We start from the raw sequence: 16,886 nt of genomic DNA on the forward strand, positions 1-16,886 counted from the left end.
TATGGCGTGCGCTGAGGCATCGTTGGCCGGCAGACGACTGAGATCGGTGCCGGCTCCCCCGCGCGGCCCGGCGATGGTGCCCGATAACGGTGTTTTCGCGTCATTTGCCCGAGGGAGGCCATCACTGCGACCGGAAGTGTATACAGTTACTGTACACCCTGCTAGAAAATGCGTGATATTGATAAAGCGCAACTGAACAGGATGTGGATCAACGCTTTAATTTGGTAGATAAAAAAACTAATGACCATAACAGCTTCACATGGACAGAGGTTAAGTTTCTGTGAGCATTAAATAAATGGCAGCATTAGTCTTAAAGGAAAAGGGCACTTCGTGAAATATGAAGATATCGTTGTTTTTCATTTTGACATTATTATTTTTCATTTTCTTTTTAAACTGGTGCCAGAAGGCACAATTCGCGAAAAAACGTATTTAAAACTATTTAACTATTGGTACTATGTTGATACTCTCTACGGCACAACTGTATGATGGCATAGCGATGACGTCACACTCAAGCCAATCAGCGTTCAGAAGACAGACTCGTCGGATTGTGTCAGATAAGCTGATTGGTTAAAGCTGAGCTGGTTGGAGCTGATTGGTAAAAAACCAAAGCCTCGCCGCGGGTGGCTGTATTGTCGGATAAGAACGCATTCCTTGGATAAGAACGCATTCCTGGCGTATTTTCTTTTAAAATTGCCGATATCTACGAATGAAGGCCGAAATCGGCCCGTAAGGAGGTAGACAGATAGGTTTTCGGACACGGGCTACAAGATGGCTATCTCAGTTTCAATCCCCATGTTAAAGGTGGCCCTTTTCCTTTAATTGTGTGAAATATTGGCGCTGTATAACTTTGGTCTGGTATTGGTATTAGTATAACTGTATGACCTTGGTGATCCTCTTTTTAATAATGGCGACGGAAAGAAGACCAGTAGGTATCCGTTGCACCAGACGAGTCGCTCACGCCGGAGCGCCGCGAGCCGTGGCGGTGGATGGATGCGAGGGATGCTGTGCCGCATCACACGCGTGTACGCCGGGTCAGTCTACCTAGCCAGTCGCGCCGGCTTTACAGCCGCCACGGCCTGGCCAGGCTGCGCTGCGCGTGAGGCTTTGATAGGTACTATTTCTACCAGTTGAATGTGGGAAATTATAAAGCACCGGTTTGTTCTCAACTAAACCAGCACGAAACACGAATGAAAATTATTTATGCCATCCCCAAGTCATTGTTTCGCTTAGAACCCCACCACTCAGCGTCGTCCGTCGCCAGTGCCATTGCGGCGTATCCCGCTGGCCAAGACGCCCCGGAGCGGCTGTGACCGTCGTTGGCAGACATTTTATCGGCGGGCTGCCTCAGCAGCAATGTGTCGCTCTCAATGACACCTAACAGAGGCTCGGTGCCCGACTATGGCGGCCGGCGGACCGGACTGAAGGCTGCGCCGAGCCGTGAACACTGGCGCTGTCGGACACGGACGCACTATCGGACGTAGCTCGCAGCCAGCAGCGCATATTCTATGGCGTATTTACGAGTGCGATGGCCAATTACGATCATCATCACACGCTTATTGTACAATGAATATTCCCACGAATTCTTTTTTTTTTTTGTCATGCTTTTTAACGACTTGCTGCAGCGACGCACGTGTAGCCTGAGTAATTCGTTTTCCTTATCTGGCCTCTCACAATACTCAGTTAGTAGATCCGTTAGCAGAGACACTGACTAACCACCGCCCCCTGTTCCGTTTCAGCTGGAAAGGTCGTCGGACTCGGAGGTGACGGTGCGGGTCAGCTCGGACCGCGCCGCCGGCACCTACAAATGTGAGGTCTCCGGAGAGGGCCCCGAGTTCTGGACCAGCTTCGCCGAACGCAACGTCTCCGTAGTCAGTAAGTTGGACCGCTGACAACCGGGCGAGGCTGATTCGTTTGGAGATGGTGCTGCTTCTCAGTAATCGTTCTGGTGATGGAACTCCTTGTTGGCTCTGAAATAACCTAAAGATTTGAAGAATAATGAGACCATAAGCTCACCAGTGTGTGAAACCATTTTCGTTAAACACGTCAGCCTACGTTGTGCTATTTCTCATGAAAATTACACCAGCACTTATAACCTTGAGTATCCTATCAGATCGTCCGGTCGAGCAGCCGACTCCGCCAAACAATCGCCGTCAAATCTCTCTGTCACCTCGCCTTCAATCGATTCCTTTCCTCGTCATTAAGCAGGGATGGTTGTATTTGAAGACCCTACGCCGGCCCAAAAGGCCACGATTGTGAGGTTCTAGGTCTCATCGCATTGCGCCTGCATTCGGACGACGATTTCGCCGAGGCGGGCTCCGAATGCAAATCACCTGATTATCATTCACTTATGCGAATTCGAATGACATCGGCTGCGTCTTCCCGGGAGCGGAAAATTGACAACGAAAATATTCGACGCTACAGCTGTGCCTCAAAATTGCCGCGGGTTAATCGCCGGGAAATTATGCCCCCATTATGCCTCGGCCGAAGTCATAAAGGCGGCATATCCGTTGCCAGCTTTAAATCTCGCGGACCCGTTTCGAATTGGATGGCGAGGATTATCATAAAACGGCCGTGGCCGCAGTGTTGGTGGGATATATCGTGATTAGAATGTCGGTTTCGGTGGCGGTTGGAACACGTCTCTGTGCTCAGTGACCGGTGGCGACCGTTTGCAGCCGACTGAGCGAGCCCAGCCGCGGCGGCAAACTGTCCAGGCAGACACCATTCCACAGCGACAGATAACGATTATAGCCGAGGTGTTTTGCAACACTGATGAGCGTAACATTATTTTCATGTTTACTTTTTGGTAATATTTTCTTTTTTTTAAACTTGAAAATAGTTAAAACAATTTGATAATGTTTTTTTGCAGAAATTTGATATTTAATGAGTTGACACAGACAGATCAAATAACTTTTCATTTTGAACTAAGCCCGTGCGCGTCGTATCGGCTTATTCAGCTACTCAGTTGCAGTCCCGTCGATTATTACATTAAATGTGAGCACTGAGCTATGCTCAGTTAATGAGAACGGTGTCAATAACACGCCATGGTGATCATATTAGGAGCGCCTATCATGTATTTCCCCTTCCCAATTTTGCTTAGATCAATCATTTTACGGCGGGAACTCCCACGGGCGTCCTCTCAATCTCTCATAACGGCATTACCTTGGCGTCTCCTTCTGTATCGTCCCCTGAGACGGGCGGGAGGACTGAGTGGTGTGGTCCGAGGGTCGAGCAGAGGGCGGTGATGGGGTCAGGACCTCTGCTCTGTGATTACTAGGCACTCTGTCTGTCTGTCTGTCTGTCTGTCTGTCTCGTCTCTCTCTCTCTTTCTCTCTCTCTCTCTCTCTCTCTCTCTCTCTCTCTCTCTCTCTCTCTCTCTCTCTCTCTCTCTCTCTCTCTCTCTCTCTCTCTCTCTCTCTCTCTCTCTCACTCTATCTGTATCTGTCTCTGTCTCTGTCTCTCTCTCTCCCTCTTTCTGTCTCTCTCTCAGTGTCTCTCTCTCTGTCTCTCTCTCTCTCTCTCTCTCTCTCTCTCTCTCTCTCTCTCTCTCTCTCTCTCTCTCTCTCTCTCTCTCTCTCTCTCCCTCCTCTCTCTCTCTCTCTCTCTCTCTCTCTCTCTCTCTCTCTCTCTCTCTCTCTCTCGTTTTCCCTCTCCAGTTTCTATCTCTTCTCCCCTATCATCGTCTCCCTCCGCTCCTCCGTCACCACAGCTGTCTCTGTCACTGTAAGGCTGATCGCCGATCATCTCCACTCTCTCTCCCTCCCTCTCTCCCTCTATATCTACCTCTCTCTATAACCGTCGCTGTCACTACCACGCCGTCGGGATAGGCGAGGGTTCGGCGCCCTCCGGACGGGGAGGAGACCGTCCCGACAAAGACAGAGCACCTTGCCCGATCTCCGTCCCCCTAGGGGACCCAGCTGCTCTATTTTACTGCCAGGGTCCGGACGGTGAATATTTCCTCAACTGCTCCCTACCAGAGACCAAGCACGGGCTTCTGTCTCTGTCTCAAAGCCGGAGAGACGTGCTCGTCTAGATCTCAGTCCGCTATCAAAAACGGTACATCCCAAATCACCCAACGCGCTGACCCCCGGCTGAGAACCCGGCCCCCTACGCGTCTTTGTCCACCTGTCGCCTCACTGATCCTCCTTTTTGCCCCCCCCCCTCCCCCTCCGCAGCGCTGCCAGACCGACAGCCGGAGATCTGGGGCCACCAGCACGTGTATCGCCCCGGCGATAATATCTCCGTCAACTGTACGTCACCCAATGCCCGGCCGGCCGTACACATCAACTGGTTCGTCAACGGCGAACAGGTGAGGATGAGAATTAGAGGGAGTTCTGAGTGAGACAGTGTCACAGTAGGGGTCACAGAATGAGATAGATAGTGCTCGCATAGGTATATTGTGTAGTTAATAGGAAAGTTTCTTAGAGAAAGGTGTCTGAGTATTACAGATATTGTGTGCTGCATTGGGAGAATACCTAAGTTATTTCTACCATTTTCGCTTCTAATTAAAGGGCGTATAAAATATGTGTTCCACATTTCGCATTTGGCTTATGCATCACAATAATTATTTTGCGCAAATTAAACCTCAGAACCTCATTCAATCTTCATCTATGTAGGTGTAGTTCCTTTGGATCTCGTTCTTTGTCCGGACTTCAGCTCCCTGTCATCCCCCCCCCCCCTCCGTCGGTGCGGCTCCCCTGTCGGCACAGGGGCCATCTTGGCTCGATTTTTTGCCCGCTGCGAGAGTACCACGCGGGTATTGATCGAGCTCGCGCGTCCTCGCGCTTCACTGTGCCCCGGCCGCCGCTCCCATGCGACTGCCAGTCGTGGGAAAACCAATCCCAACGAGGATCAGCTTAACCGCGCCTCAACTGACGCGCCGCGCCGCTTCTCGCCTCGCCGCGCCGTCTCTCGCCTCGCCGCGCCGCGCCGCGCCGCCGTCAGACATCGGCTCGTAGCACTACACGGATCGCCGCCTGTCACGACGGAGCCACGTTTGTTCTAATCGTGACGTTGACCAGTGTCAGGTGGAGCGCCTCTGCCGTTTTACGTGTCATCACCAGCCGTCGCGCGATGGATGGAGGCGAAACACGGCATGTGACGCGGATATAATCATTGATCGGCGATCGCGGTCAGCCCAGCGATCGGGAATCCTATGACGTGCGCAGTTTGATGGGATTAACTCGACGTTGGTTTGCAGTAACTGTTTGCTTGCAGCGCAGCGGATTAGAAATGTGTCACATGCGCTCTGCATATACCAATTCTGGATATCTATAGGGAAGTAATGAAGATGCACCACACCCGATAAGGTATTTTTAGTGTAACTGGATTGTCCAAACAAAAGTTTGAAAACCAAGCGTGCCAAGATATGACGTACCGTTGAAAAGTTAGTGGCGAAATGCTATCACGCTTTACCGGCACTACTACGGCATACTCGTGCGCTGGCGCTATATTTGGCTTAGTTAAGTTTTCCCATCACTATATCAGTTACCAGCACCTATTCAGGAGACCAGTTAATTGGTCAGCTACCACAGCATGTCTTGGCTATCATATAGAATTCAATCTTGGTGCTGTGGCCCATCTGAGTCTGACTGACTTTGACTAAGGGTAAGACTGTGACCTGAGTGGGGGCTAGTCATCGGGGGTCGCCCACTCTCTCCGCTCTGACTGTGTCGGTGTCAGTGTCAGGCCTGGGAGGCTTCGGTCGTGTCAGTGTCGGCGGTGTCAGTGTCACACCCGAGAGACAGCAGGCGTGTTCGCTGACACTGCTCTGACCTCGGCATCGCTCCGACGAGAACTGAGAGTGACAACCGACAACGGACGGGCAGACAGATGGAACAGCCAGAGAGATGAACAAACGGGCATAGACAGACGGACTAAACCCTGGTAGGGAGAGGGACAAACAGACAGACAGACAGAGGGACAGTTGGATAGACGGTCGGCCAGCCGGACGGAGCAGGTGTTTTCTGAGAGTTCAAACTGCATTCGGGTGATCGACCGATATGTTCCTTTTTCTTTTGAAGGGAGCTGTCACCTATACGGACTTACGGAGTCGAGCAGGATTTTTGTTTGAGACCATCCGATTTTGTGATGAACCTTTTCCTGCCTTTTGCCTTAGGAAATGTTGTGATGGATATTGATTTGGTCGCTCTCGGAGTATTTGCTTTCTACGGATCGATGACAGAACTGACAGATAACTTCCTGACAAGCTCGTATAGAGCTCCAAAAGCGTATTTATGTAAACTAAAAGACCCCAGCAATGAAGAAGTTCCGAATCACATCCCTTGAAGTATGAGCGATTCCCAAGGAAGCGAGCTCGGTCTAAAATTAGGGCCGTCTGCGGGGACTACAAAGTTACGCGCAAAGCTATTCGGGAGCTGACACGTTGAGATCCATCGGTCTTCATTGCTCTATTATTAGGTCGTTAAGACTCTCATCAAAGCGTCATTACCGTATCATCAGTCTGACAACAGAAGATCGTCAACTCATCAGACTGTCATCTTCAGGCCGTCATCAGGCCGTCATCAGGCCGTCATCAGACCGTCATCAGACCGTCATTAAACCGTCATCGGTCAGTTAGCGTAGCGGAGCGTCATTTGGGCCGTCATCTGCAATTACGATGTGCATTGCGGATCGGTACTTATATGGTTTACATATTTACACATTTATGAAATCGATTGAAATATGCATGAAAAACCTATTTTCCACGTGTATTTAATTAAGATCAAATTGTATGTCGCACACACACATAACAACTAAAATAAAAAGCCAAAAACGCTGTAAGTACATCGACCCACAAAACAAACAACACTTATTTTACTGAACACTATACTACGACCTGGAACCACCGATCTATTAGCATCTAATCACTGTGTTAGCATTATCTTTATCGGTCGATCTATGTTCAAACCTCATTTGTCGTCATAACGTCATCTGTCTTCTCAACATTCGTCTTCATCGCATTGCCCGTCTTTCACATAACAGTCGAACTCACCCGGCCTCGCCCGATTCACCGCCCCGTCATCCAGCCTCCATCCCTGGCGTCTCCATCCGTCGTCCGCGCCAGATCTGCCTCCGACGCGTCATTGTCTGTCACCATTTCGCGTCGCTCGTCCCCCGCTGACACGAGTAGGCATCGATCGCTGCGAGCGAGCCCGCCCTGCCTGACACCGTACGAGAGAGAGCGGGCCACGCGGTTGTGGAAGACTTGTCATGTCGTCAGAGATACACATCTTGCGGGAGATTGTAGACGAGTTCATTGGAAATCGGTGGCAAATGTGACGGATGCAGTCGTGATTGAAGGGAGAACTTCAAGCAGCTTCAACCACATATGAAATAGGTACATAAATTAATTGAGTGCCAATGTCGGGTAAATGGTCGCAAGTGATGCAGATGACATCAATTGAGTATCATTCCTTGTTCTAGAAAAGCTACAGGAACTAAACAATTCATCAAAGCTCCACTTACATCCACTACAGTTTTAATTTACGGGACGCCAGTCGGATACAATCAGCGTAAAGGTGGCCCAAAGTGGACCATCTAACACCGCACACCGTGCTCTCGACACGGCGCCAAACAAAGGCGCCTGGCGACTCACTGGCTCCCCATAACTCTCCCGCTCTTCTCATAACGGAGGAAATCTAAAGCGCTGTGTTGGCACACTGAGCGGAGCGCTCCCCTCAGCGCTCGCTCCCCTACCGACTCGCCCTGCCCCCGGTATGACTCACATGGGACAAACTTGCGCCGCGAGCCGGCCCGGGGCGCGAGAGATGGAGGTAACTTCGGTGTCCTGGTGACACGGAGAGGTGATGAACGCAGCTGCAGAGTGGAAAGCTCGGCAAAAGTGGTGAGCTGTAACGGGCAGTGAAGATGGCCCAAAGTACGCCAGCTTCCGGGAAATATAACCGTCTGATGCTTGGTGTGAGAGCTGAGAGAATTCGAGCCTTACGGCAACGTGTCGGCAATGCATATAAATATATAATAAAAGGTGAAATTCAGATCGTATTATTAATTAACTAAAATGAGCTAGACCTCATTAACCAATAGCCGATCAGCTTGCAAGGTTAGAGCACATCATTGAGCTCTGAATCACCAATTACCAAATGGACTGTAGTCGTCCACCACCAGTTTTAGATCAGCTCCTGTGACTCCAAATTGTGCGGGCACATATTTTGTTTCATTGGCTTCCCGCTTCATCTCACAGGTCGGTTTCTTTGTTTGGGGTTTATCACCCCATCTGCACATCGTCTGCGTTTTATCACACAGTTCTTCTCTCCCTTCCACACTTGCTGTTCAACAATGTGCTCACATTTCGCGAACTGCTCCAGTTTTCTCCCGCACCTCTCACATATCTCACATCATTCGCGTCCCTTTGGTCGTTGTCGTCCCCCGCCGCGAGTAACCCCACCTGTCTGTGACGACCCAGGTCTCTCCAGCCACCAACGGGCCGCCGAAATGACACCATTTTCACCGAGTCAGCGGGCGCCGGCTCCCCTTTGTCTGTCGAGGAATGACGGTCGATTAGGTGTCCGTCGGTCTCGGCAATCCCGGTGTCGCAGCGGGTCGTCGTTCGTCGAAACCGATGGTCGCTGGACGGCCCCGACGGTCCGCCTGTCGCTGGCGGTGACGGCCGACGGGCCGACGAGCCGAACTGATTCGCTGCCGCCGGCAGATCCGGCAGGCGAGGAGCCGATATCGTAAAAGCCGAGTGTCACTGTTTGTAGCGAGTGCTTATCTGTTTGTCTGTTTGCCTGTCTGCCTGTTACTGTTTGTATATTGTCTTTCTGTATGTCTATCATCTGTCCATCTGTCCGTCTGCATGTGCACCTGTCCGTATGTCCGTCTATCTATCTATCGTCTGTCTTCACGCCTGTCCAGTGTGTGTCTGGCGTCAATAGTTCGTCTCTCTGTCGTCTATCTATCTATCGGTCGTCCAGCCATCACCTCGCCTTCCGTCCATACTCCCCTCTCTACACCTGTCGATTCGACCGCTCACTAATCTCACCCCCTCTCCCTCTCTATCGTCAGGTATCTCGAGACAATATCCACCACTGGCGGACACCGAGCTCCGACCGGCTGGTCACATCCACCGGAAATCTGCGCATGACCGTACGTCAGCATCATTTCAAGGCGGGCATCATGCAGCTGATGTGTGTGGCCTCACTGGACGATGTCTACTGGAAGAGTGTGCACGTGGACCTGCCGCAGTGGGGAGAGCAGGCCCGCGGCGCGCGCAGCAACGGCCTCTTTGCTAACGGTGAGTGGTGGGCAGTGGTCTGGGGCGGCGGGCGGTGAGCGGTGGTCGGTGGTCGGTAGCCTAGGGCGGTTGGAGGGGAGTGGTGGTGGGTCCACCTTGCCTGCCTGGGGCGGCAGGCGGTGAGGGGTGGGAGATCTGATGCCCCGGGGGAGCCTGGTAATGGTGTGATGGGGTAGGGATGTGGAGAGGAGGGGTGGCAATGATGAGAGCCATGAGAGCCCGAGTTGTGCCCAAGGGAGGCTCTTAGGTAATCTGACGTACCACCTGGGGTAATGCTCACATTTCGGAAGGCGCATCCATTTCACAGCGTCGTCAAATTTGCATGCATTTTCGCGATATGTGCGACGGCTGACGCTTTCATGAATGTTTTATTTCGTGAAACCTTTCGAGCGGCTTTCTGTTTATCACTAGAGGGTAACATCTGCGCTGACACTTACACGACTCTTGCATTTACACTGGCACCAGTCTGGGACTGACATTGTCGCTTTGAGCATGCTGGGTGGGAAAAGAGAATTGCCACCGTCATTGTCACACGTTACCTGCAGCACCCGGACTTAATTCTCAATTTCGAGAACCGCGCAGTGAGCACCTACTCAGCTCAAAACGGTGATATGACAGGGACATTCAGGCTCGTGTTAATGTCACAGCGGAAACTTGGCGAGGCTCTTTGCTGGACCTTGATCTTTAGCTGCTATACGTTTGTCGACTAAGTCATGAATACATTAAATGTGATGACACTCTTTGGCGTCGGCGTTTAAGCAGCACGCCATGTGGCATTGACATGGAAGAACCTGTTCCTATTCATGTCTCCCTCGTTCATTCATATCTTCTGCCTGTAAAACACAGACAGGTGGTAATTGTAACATTGAATCTAGAGTTTAAGAACTGCCAGGTGCATTTAAGCAAATTCCAAACCTATCTCCATGCGCGAAACCATAAAAAGCACATTTGGGTGCCGTTACACGAGTCTGCATGTGAGCTGTGACACTGTGAGACCACTGTGAGAGCACTGTGAGAGCAATGTGAGGGCACTGTGATACTGGAGTGAGAAGGTTGGTCTCTCCGCTGCCGCTGCCGCCGGTCTGGCGACCGAACCATTAGTGAAATTAAACCGCGGCCCAATGCGCGGTGGCCACTGATGTGGGGGCATCGCTCAGTGGCCAGCGGCGGCTGGCGGCGATCTGTCGCAGAGTGACCGGCGCACGCTGCAGACAGACGAGGGTGACGCACTTTGTCCGCGGACGAGACGAACTCTGCAGATCCTGCGGATTGCCGCCGGGTGTAAATTTGAATACCAAAGCGGTGTCGCAGACTGGGAAAGTCATCTCACCTTAGCCCGGCTCAGTGCGCAAAGTAGTTTGGGGAAGAGTTGAGGGGCATTTTCAAACATTTGCGTGGGCTGAAATATGACGGAAATTATTTGTCGTCGAGCTATGTTATTAGTCAATTAGCAATCACCTTTCGTCGATTTAGCAAACCGTTGCTTTCATGATGGGTGAATCGAGCACCACGAGCATAATCGTACACATGGACAAAGTCCAAACGCACAAGTGAAGCTCAAACAAATGCCGTCAAGCTCAAACGAATTCCACCCGATCCTGCTGGAGCGTTGCTCGGCCACTGATGTTCAGCGGCACAGCATAACCTTTCAGGCACTGACTACTAGCGCCATCTATGGACAAGAATGCGAACCTACCGCTGCGCCCTGACTGAGAGCACAGTGCGCGACCTTCTGCGTTGTGCTGACTGTAAAAAATCTTCCTTGATTTCAGCCACTTGATCTATTGTTTTGCTAAGAAATGCATCGTCTCTGAATGAACAGTACGAATGAAATCAGTATAAAAAGACGTGTTCCATGAAACGTTTATTCCACTCTCGCCACATGCTATAGTATAATCTGTGAACAAGCCCTACCCGACTGACTGCATCTCTGACCCTTATCTCTGTTCTGTTTCAGGAGGAAGTCAGCCCTTATGTTTCTTGCCGTCCGTCTCGGCGCTGCTAGCAGTGTGCGCTGTATTTGTGCTCCGTTAATCGGACAGTTCCGTGCGGCACATGTCCTCGTTAATGTGGCAGTCCGCCGAGGTCAAAGTCGCGGGCTGCAGATCCTGAATGGAGCTCAATGCTTGATATTCTGGTCGTTTCTTGTGATAAGCCGAAGAGAAAAGAGTGTAACGCATGCGCTCAGTGTTCCAAGATGTGCAAATATACGTGTTTCTTATGTCTGCTTTGTGACAGCGTGGCACGGCGATCAGGGGCTTTGTCAAAACAGTTTAGACGCCGTTCTCTAAATGCCGGCTAAGTCGCGCGCTCTCTCGACGCAGTTTCATTTCCCTGTTTACAAATGTGTCGCCCGCTTTCGGCAACTTCTCATTTAGGCAGCGCCTAAATTTCAGCCGCTCTAACGTAATTTCACGGCAATGCAATCCAGGGGCCGGGAAACAAACAGGGACGGGAGGAGCCACGCGGATGCGGCTGAGGGGAGCGGAGCTGACGTCTGGGCCGCCCACCTGACTCTCTCTCTCCCCTCTCCTCTCCCTCTCTCCCCTCTCTCCCCTCTCCAACTCGTCAGCGCATCAGGTGATTGTGTTTGGAGCGGACCAGATTGGAGACGCCTCACAGTGTGACACCTCGTCAACGGACGGCGGGGGACGGCGCCGAATGACGACCAGTTGTGGCGAGTTGGGACGGCCGTCTGGAGACCAGACTCGTTAGACGGCGGACGGACACGCGGACAAAACAGAGCGAAATCACACGGAGTAACGAGAGCACGGTCACATGATGCACTGTAAAAAAAAGTTTAGCATTTGGGGTACTAACGGCTGCTATTCGTAGCACCTTTTAGCGTCAAAAGAACCCTACGACGTATTTACAAAGAAGCATGGTGCTAATACCGTGCTAATGATAGCTAACATTCCCATCAAATATTATAAGTTTAGATCACCTATTCTTCTACTGAGCTTAACGTCTACTTCTGCTAGTACCCAGGCCATCAGTGAGTGCTCTTTCAAGCTGGATTTCTAATTAGAACCATTTTAAGTGTTTTAGAAGTTGGTAATGCTGAATATGGTGCTTACGTTAGTATCACAATAGAACCGGACATGCTTACAGAGGAAACAAATTTGAAATTGGCGCCAAAGAAAGTAGCTAAGCCCTGCTTTACAAATCTCTGGGAGTCTTATCACCAGCCCTTTAGCACGTTTTGACGGCGCAGAGCGATATGCGCATGCGCGTGCCAGCTGTTTCCGGCCACGTGTTGCGCCATTTTAGTGGAGTCCGTTGGTCGTGGTGGGAGTGTGTGCACGTGCTCCGGTATATGAAGTGAAATGAAGTGAAGTGAAGTGCTCCGGGCACATGCCACCGAGTGATAGCTCTGGAATGATAGCTTAAATCAGCTATTATCGGTGGAATCCGTCGTGCGTGGCATGGGAGTGCGTGCCCCTGCTCCGGGAGGCAGTGAGGTGAAGGGAAGTGCAGTGCAGCAGTGCAGTGAAGTGAAGTGAAGTGAAGTGCTCCGGGGCCGGGTGGTACATGAGCATTTGCCACCGACACATGCCACCGACACCGACGGTGATCGACTTTGGTGAGTCTGACACGTTGTATCTTTTGACATTATCTTATATTGTTTAAGTGCTTCATATTCCAACTTTGGCAAATCGCGCTTCTTGGTCTGAAGGAAAGTTGTGTTGTTTGCGAAAATAGCTCCCAACAAAAAAAAAATCTTGGAACTGATCCAGTTTTATTTTTGCTCCAGGCATGGGGCCTGGTCAGTTCTTCCGTCGACTACCACTTACAATGGAGGACAACTACGACAACAACACGGGGTCTCCGGTTCTGTCTATCACTAAACGCCGTCTGGTCGTGGATGAGGTCGAACTTATGGCCATGAACGGAACGTCGGTTCAACGACCCCCCCCCCCCCCCCCCGCCTCCCCCAGTCGATCTCGCGTTAATCGTCGGTCACTGCGAGTGTGCAGGTATATGAGCGACCTTTCGTTATTTCCCGTGCGTTTGTTTGTGTATATATTTACATTTGTTTTTCATGCAGATGATATGAAGTGTTAATAAATGTTCCATTATTATTTTTTAATTTTATAATGTGTTGGATGCTTGAAAGATGCACTTACACGGGAATATTGCAGACTGCAAAACACAATCATTGAGACTTGTAGTTATCACTTATCTAGGATATAACCTTTTTTGCACGTCTTTTCGGCCTTACACAATTTCCTTTTTGGTAATTGATTAGTCCTTTTTGCAGTAACTAGTGAAAGTATGTGCTGCTAAAGAAAGCAGTTTTTGCGAACTTTTCATGCAGCAGCTTTAACTAGTATAGATATTCTACTTTCAGCCCCAATGCTTTCGTTAGCATTATTCTACTTGTCGTGGGGTAACAACAGCGCTAAAACGGTTCATATGTGAGTACGGAAGGTACTAACTGCATGCTATTCTTAGCACCTTTTAAAGTTTAGCACCGCTAGGGTACTGAAAATTGGTCTAGCAGGTGTAGGGTACTACATTTAGTACACGGGTGCTAAACAAATATGGGTACTTATATTAGCATCTTGATACTAAACTAGATCTCAGTTAAGTACGAATAAAATGCTTAGCTTAGCACCGCTAGGGTACTGAAAATTAGTCAATTGAAAAGTACCTCTATGGTGCTAAACTTTTTTTTACAGTGTGGGTGAGCTCAGGTCTTTAGCTGTTGGTCTTTCGTCAGGTCTTTAGCCTTGACCCAAATAACAAAGCCTTAGTGGTAACAGGATGACTGATATACTAACAGTACAGACATGCAACGTGCTAGTAACATTTTTATGCGTAAATAGTTAGATGGTGCCTCTAACAACACGTTCAAATTGTATTCACCATGGTGGGGGTATTTTATCATCACAACGACCTCTATGAAAAGATACACGCGAGACACTGTTTACCTGCTTAGCTGACTACCGAAACTTTCACGCCTCGATAGCGTTTTCCAGCCACCGGTAAAATATCACCCACCGGTTGTTGACTCAAAGTTTCTTCCCATTCAGCCGTCAATGTCACCCGACGCTGCTAATCTGAGCTACACTCCAAGTACGGTGCCAAGTTCCACGTTAAATAACCCACCCATCAAGGCTCTGGCACCCCTCCCCTCAGGATGTGTGGGTTGGGGGTGGAGGGAACGGTGAGGGACAAATTCATCACTGGAAGCACACCGCCCGCAGGCACGTTCAACAGCATGCTCAACGGTAGCGTCTATGTATGTACATACATCCAAGGTAGCAGGACATCGGAGTACGCGGAGACTCGAGCAGCGATTTCAGAGAACTATTGGTGGAGGCCAACAGGGTTATGTTGCATACTGAACGATTGAGCGAGAGAGAGAGAGAGAGAGAGAGAGAGAGAGAGAGAGAGAGAGAGAGAGAGAGAGAGAGAGAGAGAGAGAGAGAGAGAGAGAGAGAGAGAGAGAGAGAGAGAGCGAGAGAGAGAGAAGCAGCGTCTTGTAGTTGCAAGTACACCCAGATATATTTTAAAATAAAAGGCTACATATCTGGAACGATTCATAACTAGGCTCGTCCAGAATGCCGAGTCATTTTTCTCCCGGTAGAACCCCTCAGGAGCGTCAACTCTCTGCCCAGTCTGCTCACGTCTCCGCCATTCCAGCGAATATTAGGGAAGCCGGTAAAATCGGATTATGCAGAATCTAAGCAAGCAGCCCAAATGATGGTCTAATAGGAACTGGATGGACTTGAGTTTCTTACCAGCAGTGCTGGTGTAAGCTACATACACTTTATGGCTGCCTAGATAGGTGTGTTGATCTGATGTTCTTTGGTGAAGTGATCAAATCTTTAAACGTAACGTCACTTATTTTTACGTCAACCGAAAGATTAAAAACGTAATGGAATCCAAAGTAAAAGTATCTAGCCTTGCATTGAATACTTCCGCAGAAGATAACTCGTATTTTAAAGCCGTATTTGGTAAGTACTAGGTACATACTTATGTAAGTCTGCAGGTTGATCTGTAAAGACATCACTGTATATGCTCCAACTCTACAGTCGGAAAACATTTCATTTCAGGTGGTCGGTGAATATTCATCTTCCTTTCGTCTCGATCATTAATATTCATTGTGTTTGTGCGCAGATGGCCGAACGAAGACAGAGAGTGCTGTCCGCCTTTTGAAACGATCGGGTTATTCGCTACCTGCCGACATGGTATCTGATAACCATTGATCCTCATCTGATACGGGACAGCTCGCCCACGGTTTTGGGTCGATCGGTTTGAGATATTGGTTTCGCACGGCATCTTTATTTAGATTAATACGACTATCAAATTTCAACAGTCTATGAAATACACTAGCAAAAGAACATAAGCTGCAAAAAGATTTCTAGAGAAAGTATGCAATCACCACAACAATGCACATTGTGCTGAGCTCACAAACATCACTGGCGAGGGCCATGGGTTCGCTGTATAGCGAACGTTTACTTTAAAGGTCAGACCGAACAGTCGATTTAAAAGCAATTCCGGCTGGATTCCAAGTGAAGTATCATTTACGTTGACGATGCTATCATCTGAAATAGACGGAATACGTAGAGACGCACGCTTTCCGTCCGTGCTCGTGTTTCATTGCCGGTTGCGATCGCATGGAAACGTCGGCGATCGGTGTGTATTTTGGTACAAATATAGACAGTATGGAGGCCAGCTGAAATGACTTTTCACCGATCCATCATGTGTTTCAGAGATACCTGTTACAGTTGGTAACGTATGAATGGCACAACGTGTAAAAAATGCACAGCATGCCGTGGACAATCCATGCCTACTGCCTAGTTTTCAAAAATGTACTTGAACCACAATAACCAATTCCATTCATGACTTACTATTGCCCATCATTGCATTAGAGGCTGAAGTTTAAATGACCAGTCTATGCTTTGTCAAAGGCCGCATGATTATGCTATAAGCATTACATGCCTGCTGTGAAAATTATCTGTAATGGACCTTAGTGCCCATATGGCTCTAAAAATCGCATCATTACTTCTACTCCCTGTTTTGAATAAGACATTCAAAGTGCAAAAAGCCTTTCCTGAAAGTTAAACACCGCGACACATTCATTTCAGCAGCAGGAAGCATCTCCCTTAGTAACTCCCATTGAGCACGGTCACAGTCCTAAATCCGGCAACTTTCAAAGCCGCACCGTTGCCGGTATTCTAGCGCAGCTCCAGTGCAGAGATCAAAGCCCCTCTGCTGCGCTGAGATGACTCTCAGTAACAGCAGCAGTGGATGCTTATATCAGCTTCGCGTGAAGCCAGAGATTCTGACCGGGGATCAGGTGAGCGCGATATCATGGAAACGTTTTCGCTGTATGCTTCTATGCAATATAAATATACGTATACGTCTTGTCTCATATGCGTACCCGTAGCAAAAACTGAAGAGTTTCGTCAAAAGAGACCTTCAAGCAAGCGTTGATTGCCTAGAGTCTAAAAGATTTATTGCCCAGAGGCTGAACGATTTATCGGATGTGCGAATGAAGGCTTCATATTTTGTTGTTTGATGTTCCTTCCTTTGCTCTGAACCTACCCCACTCTTGCCCACTTTTATTTAACTTAGTCCAAGTTGGTAACTGATTTTGAAACTTGTGTCAGCCATCAGAACC

The 16,886-nt window shown here is 49.4% G+C and overlaps 1 protein-coding gene across 1 annotated transcript; it reads left to right on the top strand.

Moving 5' to 3' along the window:
• Window positions 1-1,736: 1,736 nt before the first annotated feature.
• Window positions 1,737-11,475, top strand: LOC122374723 (the record flags this gene model as incomplete). Its single annotated transcript, XM_043353648.1, has 4 exons — window positions 1,737-1,872; window positions 4,173-4,306; window positions 9,025-9,253; window positions 11,211-11,475. Coding segments are annotated over 4 exons (576 nt in total), but the record flags the coding sequence as incomplete, so codon positions are not given.
• Window positions 11,476-16,886: the final 5,411 nt, after the last annotated feature.

This window comes from Amphibalanus amphitrite, unplaced genomic scaffold (assembly GCF_019059575.1).
Source record: "Amphibalanus amphitrite isolate SeventyFive unplaced genomic scaffold, NRLGWU_Aamphi_draft 001702F_arrow, whole genome shotgun sequence".
NCBI classification, from domain to species: domain Eukaryota; kingdom Metazoa; phylum Arthropoda; class Thecostraca; order Balanomorpha; family Balanidae; genus Amphibalanus; species Amphibalanus amphitrite.